Consider the following 17,334-nt stretch of genomic DNA (forward strand, 5'->3'; position numbering starts at 1 on the left):
GCCAGGAGGTTAGCCCTCAGCCATGTGTGGTTGACTACATACTCCATACTCCTTTCAGGACACTTGATTCTTGGGTGTTGTTTTTTCTAATGAATTGAATATGGGATTTCTTTAAAATGTCTTTTAAAGATCCATATTAATTGTGGAGGGAAAATAAAAGTTATTGGACACCAAGAGGATGGTTACTTGTCTGTCTGTATCTGCTCTGTCTCTGGAATGTTTTCCTCCATTATATTATACTGTATATCAAACCAAGTCTGAAACAACTGAATGTGTCATGCAGTCAGCCATGTAACAGCTAGTGTCAAACAATATTCAGAGTGTTGCCAATTTAAGTGTGTCTGCAGTCAATTACAACAACACAAAACTGTCAGACAGCAGCTGGTTTGAGGGAAGAAAATGGATCTTGGATATAGTAAATTTATTTTAATTCTGATAACTTTAAAAATCACATGTGGTGTTGGAATTTGAAATGTTAAAAATAACTCTGTGGATGGTGCTACATGTGCAAAAATACAGTTTGGCATTGATCTGTTTTTGTCTGGGCTCCACATGCAGCCAGCTCACTGTGCCTCCTGCTTTGCACAGAAGTACACAGCACTGTCAGCAGACTTCAGTTCCCGCACAGTCAGGTACAAAGATGAATCTTTCCGCTCTGAAGAGAACCTTCCTTCAATTTTTTTTTCCATTGATTCCGTGTCATAATAGTAATATACTATGAGCTCCAGATGTTGTCCAGGCAGCTGGCGGTACCAGTACATTCCCCTGTAGCTGGTGCCTTTCTGAGAGCAGTACAGAGTCACATTGTGTCCTTCTTCAACCATGACATTGGGAGACTGGTCAACTGCTAGAGCTGAAAAGGCAAAACACAGTTTCAGATCATGACTTGAAAGTAGCACTTTCCTTCCTACTGTACATAGAATTAGTCCAGCAGAAAAAATAAACTTCTGGACAATCCACAAATGGTATTTGGAAATATTTTAGCATTGCAGTTACAGTATCAACCAGCATTTCACTGTCCCCTGGAAGAAAAACTTTAGTTCCAACGATTCGAAATGGAAAGGCGGTCAGATGGACAGGAGCAGAGCTCTTTGTGGAGTTGGTAGTCACATCGATCGGAACAGCTGTACCTAAAGGGATCAGCAGGAGAAGAGCAGTGAGAGACATATTCCTCAGAGGAGAGGAGAGAAGTTCTCATCAACATCTAGAGGGACAGCAGCTGCTGCAGCCTGTTGCAGGCTCTGTTCAGGAAGTGATGCAGCATAGTGATCTGTGAGGTAATGAACAGCAACAGAACTGGCGGAATAGAAAGGGGAATGATGTAAAACTGTCCAGTTTCATTAGTACTTAATGTTGCATTTCTATTACTTTACTGACAGGTTCATGGTGCTAAGAAAAACATCTAAATGTAGACATCAACATTTGTAAATCAAGATATTATAGTACAACATCTAGGTGTTAACAGTTTTGGAAGAAATTATTTTACTTTACTTTAACTGCCCTGTTTCTTTTAGGTAATAACAGGATTTTGTTATTCTCTGGACATTTTGTATTATATTGATGCTGCTCAAGTATTCACTATTTCTTGTGTTGTAGCTCCCCCTATTGCAGTAAAATGCAGTAGGGAAGACAAGGAGGAGTTTTTGACAAGCTGTGCACGAGCTCTGCATCACTGTGTTTGCCAGCTGCACAGAAATATGTGGCGCCGTCTCCTACCTCCAGCTTCTTCACTGTGAAAGATCCATTTTGAGCAATAGTTTTATGGACTTCATATTTCTCTTTACTGAACTCTCCAAAGTCAGGGTCACCACCAACAACAGAGTAGACAATGAGCTGAATTCTCTCTCCAGGAAGCTGACGGAACCAGTACATAGCATTGTAGTTGATGTCCAGCTTGTGTTCACAGTGCATCTCTGCAGACCCCCCTGGCTTTCTCCAGAGGATTGGGGTCTGCAAAACTTTACTCACCTCACAGTGACCTGCTAAAACAATAACAATGGAGATTAACTCTAAAGGAGTCCTGTAGCCTTATGTTATGCATTGAATTTCCTTATTAAGCATTATCAGAACTACATATAGTGCACATCAAATGTACTGTAAGTTTATTTAGATATCACAAATTAGTTTTATATATTCATTAAGATTAAATTTGTCCAAAATATTGAAATTAAATAAATGTTTTAGACTCTTCTACGTATAACAAGGTTGCAGTTATACAGTATTAGATTGGATCAAAATACAAACATAGGCTTACTTGTTAAAATGTGTAAGAGAAGAAACAAATTCAGAAACAATCTCATCTCTCCTGCTCCCAGTCCACTGACACAAAAGAAAGTTTACAGAGTCTGCCACTGGTTGTATTATGATTAGCAGGAACTCCATGCAGGAAATGACATGGTCAGAGATACTCTAGGCATCAAATTAAAAGTTCCAAGAACCATAAATAAAGGTCTACAGGTACATTTAGAAAATGAAATACATTTTTTTTATATCTTGTGTTCTATCACTCCCTGCAGGATAGGTCTTTTTTTACGTCATTACAACTGGGACTCATAATGTCATGGAGTTTTCAACTCAGTGCTATACTGTAACTCTGCAACACCTTCCATCAGCTCAGAAATATTTTACATGACATAATGTTGTGGCTCCAGCTTCATAATCTAAAAATAACACCCGTACTGAGAAAATATTTTTTTACTTTAAATGTTTCATCATGGTGGCTACCTTGACATTTTTAGTGGGGTCCCCCAGGTCATTTTCACAGTCCCTAGGTGTTAAGAGGGTCCTGACTAGCATAATAAAGCTTTTGCTTCTCTGAGAGGCTCTCACAACGTTTTCTTGGCAGTCTTTATCCCATTCTGAGTTCCCATACAGATTGTACTTGGGCATGTGGGTTAAAAAGCAATCGAAGCCATTGCAGTAAATTATTTCTTGATCAAATGCCAAAAGTATGAGGCAGGATTATCACACTGTATTAAAGGGTCCATTTTACGGGCAGCTTTTAAAGTTGTACTTACTGTAAGTTGTGCAGTTGTTTAGTGACAGATACAGTAGGAGAAATTTAAGCAATGCGATCTTTTTCACTCTTGCAAAATATCAATGTTGCAAGAACAGCTATTAGTGTTACACTTTCTGAAGTCTCACAAAATGCTTTGAGGCTGGTGGAGAGCTGATGTGTTCTACTGATGTCGCTGGTGAGGGGGTGGCTCAGAAGGGTTTTTGTAAAGAAAAGGGATGATCTGCAGCACTGTGTGTACTAGCTGCACAGAAATATACACCGCTGTCAGCAGCTGTTATTGAGGAAATCTCTAAAACGCCTTTGTTTCTTCCATCTCCCGTTAAGGTGATTTTGTCTTTAAACTCATCTTCAGGATAAGGGTTGTTCAGATTAAGATATCCAAGGTATTTAAAAGCTCCTTTTGCATTTTGCAGGTACCAGTACATGCGTTCATAGCTTTTTATATTGTGGCTGCAGCTGAGCTTAGCAGTTTTATTGAGTTTTGTAATGAACAGAGCAGGAGGATCCTGGTAAACACTGTTACAGTCTGCCAGACCTGTGGACAGAGAGAACAAACAACCCAAGTTATAGCAGCACATAAGCAAAGGAAAGAGATGGTGAAAATGTGTTAATACACAGTATATTATCATTTATTCAAAACTCAGATTCAGGGAGATTTATACATATAGTACCTGTGAGCCAGTGCAGTAAGACAGTGACCCAAATGAAAACTTTGAGCATCTTGACTCCTCAGTGATGGAGAGAGAAGAGCAGCACAGTAGCCCTGATCTAGACTGTGGACTCTGAGTGGGAGGGAGACAGGAAATGACAGAGCAGCCAGTAGACAACAGTTTTTTCTCACCACTTTTTGGTTTCCTTCTGTATTCTGTCAGAAAATACCCTGTTACTTACTGACATGTTATGATGTTTTTGTAATCTTTTATTCCAACACTAGAATGTAAAGGTGGTATACTGCAAAACATAAAACAAAAATAAAATTCCATTAAGAGTGTAATAGGTTTCCTGTCCACATGTTGCCAAATGGACCTGTGGCGATCGCTAACTCTGGCAAATACCGCTTCTTGTAGGCAGAAGATCAGCAACGGGATCTCTTGGGGGTAATTACTCTCCTTGAAAAGCAGTGGTTGGAGTTGTAAAAAAAGAAAATGTATTTTCTTCTTTTGAGCGGGAAAAGGAAAGAGATATGAGCCTTAACTATAGAGCTTGGACAAGGTTCTGCAACTATAACATTCCCATGCAACTGTCAGATAGCTGAGTCTGATCCTTGGTCTGAGGATGTTCTCAGCAGATAGTTCGAGTTGAAAAACATCTACTATGGCACAAGAACAATTTGAATGATTTGTCAATTACTGCCCAGCGGCACTCACTTCAGTGGTCATGAAGTGCTTGGAAAGCCTTGTACTATCCTGTATGAATTGCACTATCCCAGACTCCCTTGACTAACTTCCGTTTGCTTACCTCCTGAATAGGTCATTTGATGATGCCATATCTCTAGCAATACATACTGCGCTAGACCAGATGCTGTTTGCTGTTTATAGATTACAGCTCAGCCTTTAACACAATTGTACCCACCAAGCTGGTCCCAAAACTCAGGAATCTGGGCTTATGCAACTCTATCTGCAACTGGATACTGGATTTCCTGATGGGCAGACCTCAGGTGGTGAAAATTGGCAACAATATCTCCTTTACAGTGAGCCTAAACACTGGAGCTCCCCAAGGCTGCTTCCTCAGTCCTAGGTTGTACTCCTTGTTCACCTAAGACTGAACAGCCACTTACAGCAGCAGCCGCATTATTAAGTTTGCAGATGGCACCACAAGTATCGGGCTGATCAGGAACAACAATGAGTCCACATCCAGGAGTGAGGTGGAGAATGTTCATGTGAAATCCCCAAGAATGCACAAGAAAAGAAGTTTAGCAGAGCCACATCTGACAGGAGGCCAGAACTCACCTCCTCTGCGATACCTATGACAACCACAGTGTAACTGAAATGTTTGAAGTTAACACTTACTGTAACACCACAAGATGCTGTCTAACAAAGCCTTGTGTGTCAATCACAAGGATGGCCACTGCACAGATTATAATCATATTCATGTCTCCACCTATAACTTAACTGTGATTTTGTAGGTTAAAGGAGCCGATGTTTCCACAGCAAAATATTTTTATTTTGGACTACAGTCCTTTCTTTGGCTCTGCAATGTAAGAATTGAACAATTATCATTACTGCCAAAGACATATTTTGTATGGGACACACCCCACAAGGAAAGATTTTAACTGTTTAAAAGATTTGAGCAAGTTTGTACCACTCAGTGTTTGGGTTTTTCACTATTCCTTGTGTTGTAGCCTCCCCTACAGATCAAGATGAGTTACTGTACTCTTGACAGCAAACAGTACAGACTTAAGTATGGGAGAAGGAGTTTTTGACAAGTTGTGCAGCAGCTCTGCATCACTGTGTTTGCCAGCTGCACAGAAGTATGTGACGCTGTCTCCTGGTTCCAGATTCTTCACTGTGAAAGATCCTTTTTGAGCTTCAGTCTTTTTAACGTCATATTTCTTTGTACTGAGTTCTCCAAAGTCAGGGTCAATACCAACAACAGAATAGACTATGAGCTGAATTCTCTCTCCTGGGAGCTGACGGAACCAGTACATAGCATTGTAGCTAATACCCCCCTGGTGTTCACAGTGCATCGATACTGACTCTCCTGTATTGTTCCAGAGAATGAGTGGGGTCTGGGAGACATGGAGTTCTTGACCACAACCAGCTGAAAGAGAATAAAAGAGCTAATGTGAGAAGAGAAATAAAAACTCCCTGATATTGCTTCCCTTGCAAAAATTTAAAGAACTAGTACTTATATTCTAAGATAGAAAACCATTTAAACAGTCCATTTAAGAACACAGATTTCTTCTCAACAATAACTGTGTTCCAATATTTGTCATTTAAAATAGTTTTTACTATTTTAGGAGATTGCTTGCTTCACAAAAGAATTGTGTTACTTTTTCTTAAAAATTCAGAAACAAATAAAAGTCAGCAAGTTTACTTGTTATAATGTGTAAGAGAAGAAGAGAAGCCAGAGGATATCTCATCTCTCCTATGAAGTCCAGAGGCTTATTCTACTGACACAGACAATGAGCACCTTCAGAGTCAACAGGTGTCTTCTTTCTGATCGGTAGGAGCTCTGTACAGGAAGTGACACAGCTAGTATGTCAAGGAATGAGGAAGTCATTAGGTTAGCAGGATATTTAAGTGATAATACAGTCACTGTATCAGAAACTGCAAAAACCGACAGTAAAAGAAGTTACAAAATAGAGGAAGACCATTCCGCCCAGTAAATCAAATAGTCGGGGAATCAATTACAAATACCCAGAAGACATGTCAAAGACTCCACAAATAAAATTTCTTCAAAAAGTCTTTTGAAGATCTGTTGCAATTGGGGAGGGAAATAACAGCTAGTATCAAAAAATATTCACAAAGTGTTGCTACTGTATATTGAGCTACAGCAACATCACTGATTGGCATCAGTCAGAAACATTAATTTTCAAAACTGCCATGCAGCACCTGGCTTGAGGGAAGGAAATACATCATGATTACAGTTAATTTCTTTTAATGCTGATAACAATAAAATTACATGTGGTTTCCCTCTCATTTGGAGTAAGAAATAACTTTGTAGCTGGTGTTGCAGGTGCAACAAAACAGTGATACTAACATAGATCTGTTTTTGTCTGGTCTTCACGTGCAGCCAGCTCACTGTGCCTCCTGCTTTGCACAGAAGTACACAGCACTGTCAGCAGACTTCAGTTCCCGCACAGTCAGGTACAAAGATGAATCTTTCCGCTCTGAAGAGAACCTTCCTTCAAATTTTTTTTCCATTGATTCCGTGTCATAATAGTAATATACTATGAGCTCCAGATGTTGTCCAGGCAGCTGGCGGTACCAGTACATTCCACTGTAGCTGGTGCCTTTCTGAGAGCAGTACAGAGTCACATTGTGTTCTTCTTCAATCATGACATTGGGAGACTGGTCAACTGCTAGAGCTGAAGGGAGAAACAAGACAGTCAATAAATGTCAGAACCTTGAGAATATCAGAGAATCCCATACTTATTATGCAGTTAGCCCAGTCTAAAAGGTCCTACTGAAAACAGCACTTGTGAAATATGAAATGATTTCTCTTTTCCAGCCATTAAGATGCATTTTCCTATGTCTTGAAAGCCAAACATGCTGCTAAAAGCTTTTTGAAATACACTGTGCATTAGATTCCTCTCAAAAGAAATTACAAGATATGAAAGTTTGCAGCTGTATGTTTTTTGCACCCATTTCAAAGCAACAGAAAAATAAAAAAACAAGACATCATTTTTAAATTAAACATGGACGATCTTCTTGTTGAGTGACGCCCTGATTATAAGGTTTGTACCTAGAGGAATCAGGAGCAGGATGATGGCCAGAGCCATGCTCTTCAGTGGTGTACATGAAGAGAGCATCAACATCTAGAGGGACTGGAGCTGCCCCTGCCTGTTTAGGGCTCTGTTCAGGAAGTGACTCATCCAGCTGATCTCTGACTGAGAGGTGAATGCTGGCTTAATTGCAGACGTCTTAAACTTGTTTAAATAGTCTATCGTAAAAACACAAGTGTGTTTGCCAGCATTCACAGAAAGGGCATTCATATATCCTGCTCCAGTGGGTTTTTCACAACCTCTCTGCTGGCCACAGTATATTGTACTTTTCTCTTTGCAAAAAAAATATACAGCTTACAACTTAAGAAAACAAATGCACTGTTAAACATGTCTTCGGTGTTGTATGGAATCCAGACCCCAAGCATCTTTTATTTATTGAGCTCCCCAGCAGCATTCTATACATCTCCCAAAGAAGGCTCCTCACAGCCGAAAACATTGTGTTTCTTTTCTGCTCTTTTCAGCATGGAATAAACATTTACTTCTTCCTTGTCTCTTTCTCTCCCCCATTTACAGTAAGTGAGGCAGTGCTTTCTTTATCCATCCCAAACCTAGTCACCAACCCGACTGGCACCCTGTTATAGTGTGCCCAGATAGTAAAAAACAGCATGACTAACAGCACACCTGAGACTGAAAAACAGTGAGTCTCAGCAAAACCTCAGCTTTCTGGATGTCTGAATACTTTTGGCACATATATATTCCACATGGCTAATTCCTGTCATGGAAACATTCACACTCTCCTTAAGGGGAATCAGGGTAGTGCCCTGTCTAAAATAAGTCTACACAACAAGTATAGAATATATGAACAACAACGAGAATATATGAACCATTAATATAGATTCAGTTTATTAGTTTATTATTATTAGTTTATTCAGTTTAAAATGTTGTTTTTGGTAAAGGGTTTTTGTGCAAGGTCCTATGTTGGGAATTTACCATTTCTTGTATTCTCTTGCCCCCTGTAGGACAGAGAACAGCAGCACAACAGCTGAGCTGAGAGCTCTGAATACGTTTTTTTTATTAAACATGTTCATCTAATCAGCACAGGAAGATGTAGTTACACACTTTCTTTCTACTTAGCAGGGTGAAATGCAAAAAGGATGCAATGTTGCTTTTCATCATTTTGTATGATTCCTGCAGATAGTGATACTGCACTGTGCTGTGCACTCCTCCCCTTGCTGTTAAACTCCACTATGCCATGCATTCAGAGAGCTGTCACATCTCACAGCTAAAGCATTCAGCAGCTGCTTCATACTGTATGTCTGTGCACTCCATGTCTGGGTGCACCCAGCAATTGAAAGTACTCCCTGCAACTCTGTTGAGAATGTATGGCATGCAGTTCATGCATTGGTGCACCTTGGTGTTGCCTCAGTTGGTGTATTTTCTGTGTTTCTATGAGCTTCATGACCCATGTACGTCTTGCATTGGTCACGCACTCAGTATCCCAGTTCTGGGAAATTCAGTATCCTGGTGTTCTTCTGTCCTACGAACTTTACTCACTTGCGTGCTGCATTATGTTATATTGGGTCAGTGCTTTTCAGTTAAGTGCTGTCTATGCTCTAGATTCTAGAGTCTAGAACTTGTGGTGCCAATCATACATTGCACTCCTTTAACCACGGCATCCTCAATTTCTGCAAAAAATGTGCCAATACAGTCCATTACCACCTAGCACCTAGCAAATTATCCCTAGAGGATGGCTATGGCTTGTCTTAGATCTGTTACCCCTCCAGTACTACAATAAAATAATTTTGCCATGAAGTGGAATATCTGAGAAGTCCTTGAGTGAATTTATGTACAAGCATATCAAAAAGAAAAGGGAGGCCTACTCTATTTCAACAAGCATAAGAATATGCAGCAAGTAGCAAACAAATCATTCACTGGGTACTAGTAAATCTTCATTAAAGTGAGTTGCATTCTTCTTCTAAACAGCACCATATACAGTGCTGTATAGTAAAATTACAGTCTGTATATTGTACCAAGTGTAATACCATATGCTACATCATCTTGCTTCCCCAGTTCAAGGGAGTGCTTGACTTGTCAAAACTGTTAGATTATCAAATTTGATTTAAGCTAGAGATAATGTAAACTTTATCCCCAGCAATCAGTCAAGAAGACTGTTTGCTACATGTTATAACAGCCACAGATGCTCCAGATTCTTTCTGTGCCTCTCTCCAGCCAAGCTGACTGGAGTGGAGAGAGCTCTCCTGGAGATGAGTGTTTGAAAGTAGACACCTCCGTCCTTTTTAAAAGTTTATTTTTAGAGCTCCCAATTGGTAGAGATTGCTAGGGAAGTGGTGAGGGTTTGTGTGTGTGTGCGTTTTTTCGAGAGCCTGCATGGGCGTGTGTGTCTGAAGAAACTGGAAGCCAGCAGAAAGAAGGGGAAGTTAAGGGAAAAGATTGAGAAAAAGTTGTGTCGGTCATGCGTAAAAGAGAGGTCTGCAAGTGCAGAGCTTGGGACTGTCAATTTATAAGGTGGGGGTGGAGGGAACAGACACGAAAGAATAAAATGAAATTTTAATTTTTCAGCCTGGCTTGAGTGGAACTTTCTGACAGACAGATTTCTCCTTAGCAGTTGAAGCCATTATCAGTTTTAAATATATACGGTATACGTACTTGCTCTTTTTTCTTTCACAACTCTGCTGTGGACTTCACACAAGCTGCCAGTTTTGTGGAGTTTGTTAAGAAGGAAAAATGGCGACAAAAACACCTGTTACCGTGGCAACCAGGACGACAGCCTCGCCAATGCCTCAGAAGAGTGCCTGCCCTTCGGGGACACCTGGTGGGATATACTCGGCCATCTTGAACCGAAACCACACTATCATCGATGCCAAGAGGCTCAAGAGCTTCTATGAGCTGCGTGACAAGTACGTGAAAAAGAAGGTGCTCTTTGAGGACCCCACTTTCAAAGCAGATGACTCCTCTTTGTTCTACAGTGGGACATACCCCATTAAATTTGAATGGAAACGTCCACCTGTGAGTATACAGCTCATCCACTCTGCAGAGTCTGAACAGAAAACCATAAATAAGATAACTGTTTAGTTATAACAAAGCATACACAACTTTTGCAACAGAATTTTTAAATAAACATGAGAAGGCTGTATCAGTCATGTCAGGAGTAATCAAACGCCAGCTGCGTTGGAAATCTCCCATTCCACTGCAAGACAATCAGCTGTTCTTGATATTGCTCCTTGCAGACATCAGTAGAATGGATAGGAAGACAGGAAAACATTTGTTGTCACTTTCTACATTTTGGTATAATAATACAAATGCATGTGATACATAATACATTGGAAACACCAAACGTATTTATGTAACGAAAAGATCAAGCTAGAAGTCATCGACTAAATGCTGGGGAAAGGTTAACCTCAATTGGGTCGCAAACAGCCGTTATGAAAATTCTGTGATTCCATCCTTAGCGGCTGATTTCCACAAGGGGGCGCACCTGCTAGCAAGGTTCTGTGTTAGGAACCTGAACATCACAACCTGTCTTTCGTACTTTTAACAGATGTTTTATATTATTCCTCTGAAAAAACGTTATGGTGTCTATTCCTGTTTTTAATCAGTGATATTGTAAGGAGTGATTGTAAAGCTGGCTGGCATCACAAAATGCATTTACTGCTTTAATATATTGAGTTTTTTGCCGACCTTTTGTGAATTCACACAGGTACGAAAATCGGATATGTTCGTAAGAAAGGTTACAAATGAGAGGAGATTGTGTCGGTTTGACTACGATATATTATGTTGCTTTCAGCGGTAGGTGTAGTCTTGCATACACTATCCCTGTTAGGATAGTTGAGTACAGAGTACTGTCATCAGGAATGTGTTTAAAATGCTCAAATTTGAAGTTTAGGCTGCAGAAATGCGTCTTGCATTTTGGCAGCTGCGCACACTAGAATTGCTGTGTTGTGTAAATTAACTTAATTGCATTGTTCTTTACAATAAATATTATTTTTTAGATATTGACAACCAACTTTGGCTCCTGTCAGTAGGATACTGTTTCGGGACTTTCTGGGGTATGCAGATTGTAATTAGGTACTCGGACTCCTAATGTTTCCTACAAAACTTGCCCGGCTACGCGTTTCACTGTCCAGAGCTTCACTGAAACATTTTCATTTTCCGAACACGTTTACCCGCCACTGCTTTAAAGTTTTGTCCGTCCAAATGGAATGCGGTTTTAAGAGTTCATTCAAGAGCTTTTTCGTATCCTTTCGTATTTTCGTACTGTTAGGTCCATTTGAGGAAGGAACAAAGGACGATCGCCATACAGTATAAATCCAGCCGAACCAGACTAACATTGAATGTAAACTAAATGAGGTACTCTGATACTGTATCTATGGAAGCCAGAGAGTAAACAACAAAACGCGCTATGGTATCTCAGAATTCCGACTAAGTATCTCAGAATTGCGACATAAAAAAAAACGTTTTACTAAGTAAAAACTAAGTCGTCATTTAAAAAATTAAATTAAACTTTAATCTACCTATCAAATGCAGACATTCTTATTTAAAAATGCCTTTTAATTGCCTATGCTGGTGTCCTAATTTGCCTCTTCCTGTTTATTATGTAATCAGATGTGCAGTTTCTTTTACAGATGAATCTGTTCGTAGAATATATTTTATTCAAAAGTAGTCACAACTATTAAGATAATTGCAAAACGTTCATGTCAAATAAATTTACTATGAAAAGTAAAAGATAATGGATCCATTTACACTTTAATTTGGTTAGGTTTCAGGGCAAATTTGAAATCCTGTTCAGTCTCAAAGTGTCCAGGAATCATGGGTGTCATTAGCAACCATATTTAGAAATTCAGTTGGGTAGCTGCGTCAGCTTGACACCTGAAGAAGGCTCCACGGCCGAAATGTTGTGTTTTCTTTCTTACTCTTTTCAGCATGGAATAAATCTATTACTTGTTCCATATTTAGAAATGAACTCGGTACAGCTGAGCTAAAGTGAATGTGATGAACTAGCACATTGATGCGTTGTTTCAAACCAGGCAACCCTAATCAGGTTTACTTGCAATGAACCTACTGTAGTATGAATACACTTTCCACCTTCTATGAAACAGCTTCTATTGTTGAGATATACAGTAGTGTGGAGTATCAAGTGAAAACAGAGCATTTGATCATATTAAACTGCCCTCTTGATGCTTATTCACTGCCCACATGTACAGTATGTAAAGATGGAAGGTATGACTACAGCAGAAGCAGTTTTGTCCACAGTGTTTTCCAGACTCCGGTGATCATTTTGGGATATTTTCTTCATTAGTGTTTGTTTATTTTGGTTTGAAACTCTCAATCCTGACTGAAGCACTTTACAATAACATTAAATTAAAATAATTTAACTTCTGTTTATTCCAATAAGATTGCAATAGACATAGTTTGCATTCCACTCTTTCAGGCATCTTGCAGTTTTGTGCCAGGCACTCAGAATTTAAAGGGTGAAAGGGAGTTATACAAATGATAAAGATCTCTGAGCTAAGGAAGAGAGAAAATTACAGCAAATGTGATCTTATTATTAGTGTTATATTAGAAGTATGAAATTCACTCAAGATTTTTTAATATGCTTTTTTCCCCATAGAATTAAAGTTTGTTCCCTCATTACCTTTTTTGTTATTTTGGTTTTTTTTTTTCACATCATGCGGAACTCTGTCAAAATCTATGCCACATGCCAACTTGATTACATATTTGTGCAGCATGCCTGCATCTGTGTTCAATTCTCCAAAACAAAAGCATGGCTGAACTCACAGCCCTGTTGCAGTAAAAGAGAGTTTTTCTCCATAGGATTAGCTCTTATAGTTGTACAGCGACTGCTCAACAGAGAACTCCATTGAGGACAGGTTTAAAGGCCATGAATGCCTTCTGCTGAGGTAGGGTAATCCTCACACAGTTCTTTAACCCACCAAACCTGATGTTTAACTGCTATTGTGTGTCTCAACATTGATGCTGGTAACAGTATAGCAGCCGTTGCTGACTGGGGAAAGGGGGTCCCAAAACTATTGTCCCCAAGCCAATGACAATGCAACAGCAGGAAGACTTTTTTGTATGCGCGTGTCCATTATGGCAAGCAGATGACATCATTGAACTGTGGCCAATCAGAGATTAGCTGTTTGGATTTATGCCAGGGTTTTTAGGCTTGTTAATGTATAGTGGAAGTGGCAAAAGCCAGTTTTGAAAAAAAAAAGGTGAGATCATGCCCTACACGCCATCGGGTTATTTCTGCGACCGTCTAATCCGCGAGAGGGAGAGGAAGGATGGTGAAGGCTCTCTCAGCAAGCCTCTGCGCTTCTCGGGCCAGGACTTCTCCCTCCTGAAACAGGAGAGCTTGAGGAAGAAGGTGCTGTTCGAGGATGACTGCTTCCCAGCCACTGTGGAGTCCCTGGGCTACAAAGAGCTCGGGCACAAGTCCAATAAGGTCAAGAACATCATCTGGAAGAGGCCCAAGGTAGGACCTTACAGTTCTGGAGTGATGCTCTTGAGGAAACCTGTTGTGAGGGGAGAGGGACAGTGCAGTTCCATCAATCTAAGGAACCTTGCTGTGTAGCGAGGGAAAGTCAAGGTCTGCAAGGCACAGAATGAGAGCAGTGAAGGGAAAATGCTTCTCCTGGGACTTTAACAAGGGTTTCCGAAAGAGAAGAAATAAACATGCTTTTCTGCAGGGTTGATGCAAATATATCTGTAGTGCTGTTTGAAGGCTGTGGTTGTATATAGTTTGTCTTTGAGCTGCTAGTAAATTAGACATTTCTCTTTTATAAGCTTGTCTCCAGCTGGCAAGAGGAATTTTTGATTCATGAAGTGCAGTCGTATAGCTAAACAGTCCCTGTGCAACATGAAATGCAACATGACTTGATTCACAGAGCTTATTATTACTCCAACCATTAATTGACCTTTTACCTTATAAGCAACTGTTTTTTATAATGAGCATCTTACAGCAGCCTTTTCCTTGAAATGCATTAATTATTATTGTTATAATTATATACTGTGGTTGTAATAATACGTTTTTCCAGTCCTGCATGTTTAATATTACTGTAATTAACCACTGGTATACAACCGCCAATAAAACATATTCTTACACTGACATGAATGAATTACCAAAAAAAAATAAACATTCAAAACGATAACTGAAAATACGAGAAAGTAAGTTAAGTCCATTTCTGATGCCATTACAATGATTAGAAACTTAAATTGATTCTTCATGTGTTTCAAAGTAGAGAAGAAAATATTATGTAATATTTTCATGCTGTGTGAGCAGCTTCTGTTTGATGAAAGTCATTAACATTTCATGTGCATTATAGAAGTCTTTTTATGCTTTACATATACAGTTCTCATACGAACACATTGTCACACATTAAATTTGAGAAAAACATCTTCAGCTGCAACCAAACTTAAAAAATACAACATTTTCAAGGCCATTTACTTAGAAATTTTAAGAAAACATACCTTGATACATTAATAACTTCTTGTTGTGAAAAACTCTGTCATGAAGATCCCACTCATGTTATATTGTTTAGATTAAATAAATCTCAAGTTTCAGCTTGTTCCAGGAAGGCACATTAGCATCCTGTTTCTTGTGGTAGCTCTTCCTGCCATCTTCCTTCACAGACAGGCAGGCAGGGAAGTTGTGGCGCTGTGGCTAACTGGCCAAAGGTCCAGCTGCAGTCAACAAAGGGGCATCCTGACTCTGAACTACACATGCCAGGTCACCCAGCAAAGCCAAGCATGATGGACACTGCACGTAATTAGGTTTGAATCACATAGATGGACCTCAAACTACTGTAGCAAAGCACAGGAATCGTCTCTTCCCCACTGGGCTACAGAAATTGAGTGTTTTTTTTTCCCCAAGCCAACTCAAACTCAGAGAACTCAGAGGTTTAAACTGAAGTGAAACTAGGCACAGTTCCCCCCAGTAAACATTCAGTATTAGGACTCCTGAATTATTTTGAAATGGAAGTCCACAATGGCTCACTATTTAGAACCTGTGTGATCATGACATAAGGCTTGTAGACACCATCATAAGTCATTCTGTACTGTAGCACTAAGCTTTTATCCAAACTGATTTATATTTTCATCTGTTTATACAGCTATGCATTTAGCTAAAACACTTTAGGTAAAGAACCTTGCTCAAGAGTATAAAAGCAGTGTCTCACCAGGGCTTAGAACCTTAAACACTGCTCCACCTTTATAGTTGGTGGTGGATGCATCCTTCTTTCTGAAAAATGTCTATTATTATGCAAGGATGTAATCTGGAGAAACAATATTGATATGGTATATGTTGCAGACATGCAACACAAATTTTGATGCAACCTCTGCTCTAGAATGATTTAGGAAAGACTTTCTAACACAAAGTTTGCTCCCATCCGGCAACTGATTATCCTTTTGCGGGGCAAAAAAAACTCTCAGTGAGTATTAACTGCTAGTGAAACTACAGGTGAGGAGTGGATGACTTTTCACAAATTGGTAAAGCAGTGTGACACAAACAAGCATTTTCAATGGAGAGCAGACTGGAAAGGGTTAGGTGGCTCGCTGTAGTGCCCATGTCTACAGGGCATGTGTTTCCCATTATTGTACACTATCAGCTTGAGCTTGGTAGCAGAGTATATCAAGCCTTTCTGATCTCTGTGTCAAGGAGGGCAAGTTCCTCATTTTGCAGAGGCTCCATAAATGATTCCTTACATTAGATCATACCATGAATCCAAGAAAACCTTGACGGCAGAGGGAGCAGAATAACAAAGACTTAGAACAAAGAAAATGACAAAGAACTATGACAATCATGGAAGTTGTCTGGGAGAGTTATGTCTCTGACAAATACCAAGAAGCGAATCAGAACAGTCACTATTCCAGCCCTAAAATCATTCCTAGCCTTCAAAACGTTGCACTAGTCTTATAGACAACTGATTAAGCAACTACTTGTTTAAACTTCACTGCATTCAAAAACCAGTGATCACAATTGTTTCCTGTTTACAGATTCAAACATCCTTCATGTAAGACATAAACCAATTTTTAAAAATAATTTTGCCCTTTGCTCATTTTCTTTATGAGCTAAGAATTGTTAATAATTTCAATTTTGTTTTGTGAAATATAAATACAGTATATTGTTTTAGTTCGATTTAGGTCCATGCTACAGTGAACGATCACTACAGAATCAGAGAAGAGAAAACAATCAACCTCTGACCTCACACTAGTCATGAGCTAATTAACAACATGAAAATATTTAGAAAACATTTTTCAAACAAGTTCAAACAGTTTACTGCTTTTCGGAAAATTTTGATTGCTGGCAGCTTCAGTAGAGCAAGCAGCAGGGGAAATGGATTAGGACTTTCGTGGTCTAGAACGAAATTATATTCTGAAGAGCTACTGTATGTATACTGTATACAGATAATTAATCTTGTTGAACAGGTGTAAAGACAAAGCGCTTAGGGTCTTGACATTGTCTTTCTGAAGCTATGAGAGTTTGAGAGACCTGTGGTAATCATTGGGTGATGCATATCGCCTTAATTCATAGGTAAAAAGTTCTTGCCATTTGTGTCTGGTAAATATAAGAGCAGGTGGATATTTGATCTTGGGATACTTTTTGTTTTAATTATTTTGTTCCTGTTTATCTGTGATTAATATAAATCACCTATACTATACAGTACATTATATGTTATATTTTTTGAAGATCTGCCTTTACCTTAACAGCAATGGATACCATTCCTCATGTGTCTTGTTTTGAGCATCATGTTAAAGACAGGAATGGATGCAATGCAGCACAAACAGAATTGACAGTTTCAGTAATAAAAGTCTGCTTTCCTATAATTACTGATAGGTCTTCCCCTTTAAAGACTTTAATTCAGCGTTGCCAATTGCTAGGCAGCCATGGCTTGTCATTGCAGTCTGTTGC

At 39.3% G+C, this 17,334-nt stretch overlaps 1 protein-coding gene and 1 long non-coding RNA gene across 3 annotated transcripts in view; one reads left to right on the top strand and one right to left on the bottom strand.

Annotated features, from left to right (window-relative positions):
* Positions 1–1,901: 1,901 nt before the first annotated feature.
* Positions 1,902–3,934, bottom strand: LOC107077823 (uncharacterized). The gene is made up of 3 exons (XR_001478810.2): positions 3,691–3,934; positions 3,018–3,554; positions 1,902–1,982 (listed from the first exon to the last, which is right to left on the bottom strand). It is a non-coding gene; the product is annotated as an uncharacterized lncRNA (long non-coding RNA).
* A 5,825-nt stretch (positions 3,935–9,759) lies between these two features.
* The window catches only part of LOC102695785 (calpain-3), a 47,984-nt gene continuing 40,409 nt past the window's right edge, over positions 9,760–17,334 (top strand). The window contains exon 1 of one of the 2 annotated variants that reach the window (XM_015350967.2): positions 9,760–10,433. In XM_015350967.2, the coding sequence (XP_015206453.2) occupies positions 10,152–10,433 (282 nt within the window). In that variant the 5' untranslated portion in view covers positions 9,760–10,151. The remainder of the gene's footprint in view (positions 10,434–17,334) is intronic. The other variant, XM_015350970.2, reaches the window with a different exon arrangement.

Source organism: Lepisosteus oculatus, chromosome 8 (assembly GCF_040954835.1).
Source record: "Lepisosteus oculatus isolate fLepOcu1 chromosome 8, fLepOcu1.hap2, whole genome shotgun sequence".
Taxonomy (NCBI): Eukaryota; Metazoa; Chordata; class Actinopteri; order Semionotiformes; family Lepisosteidae; genus Lepisosteus; species Lepisosteus oculatus.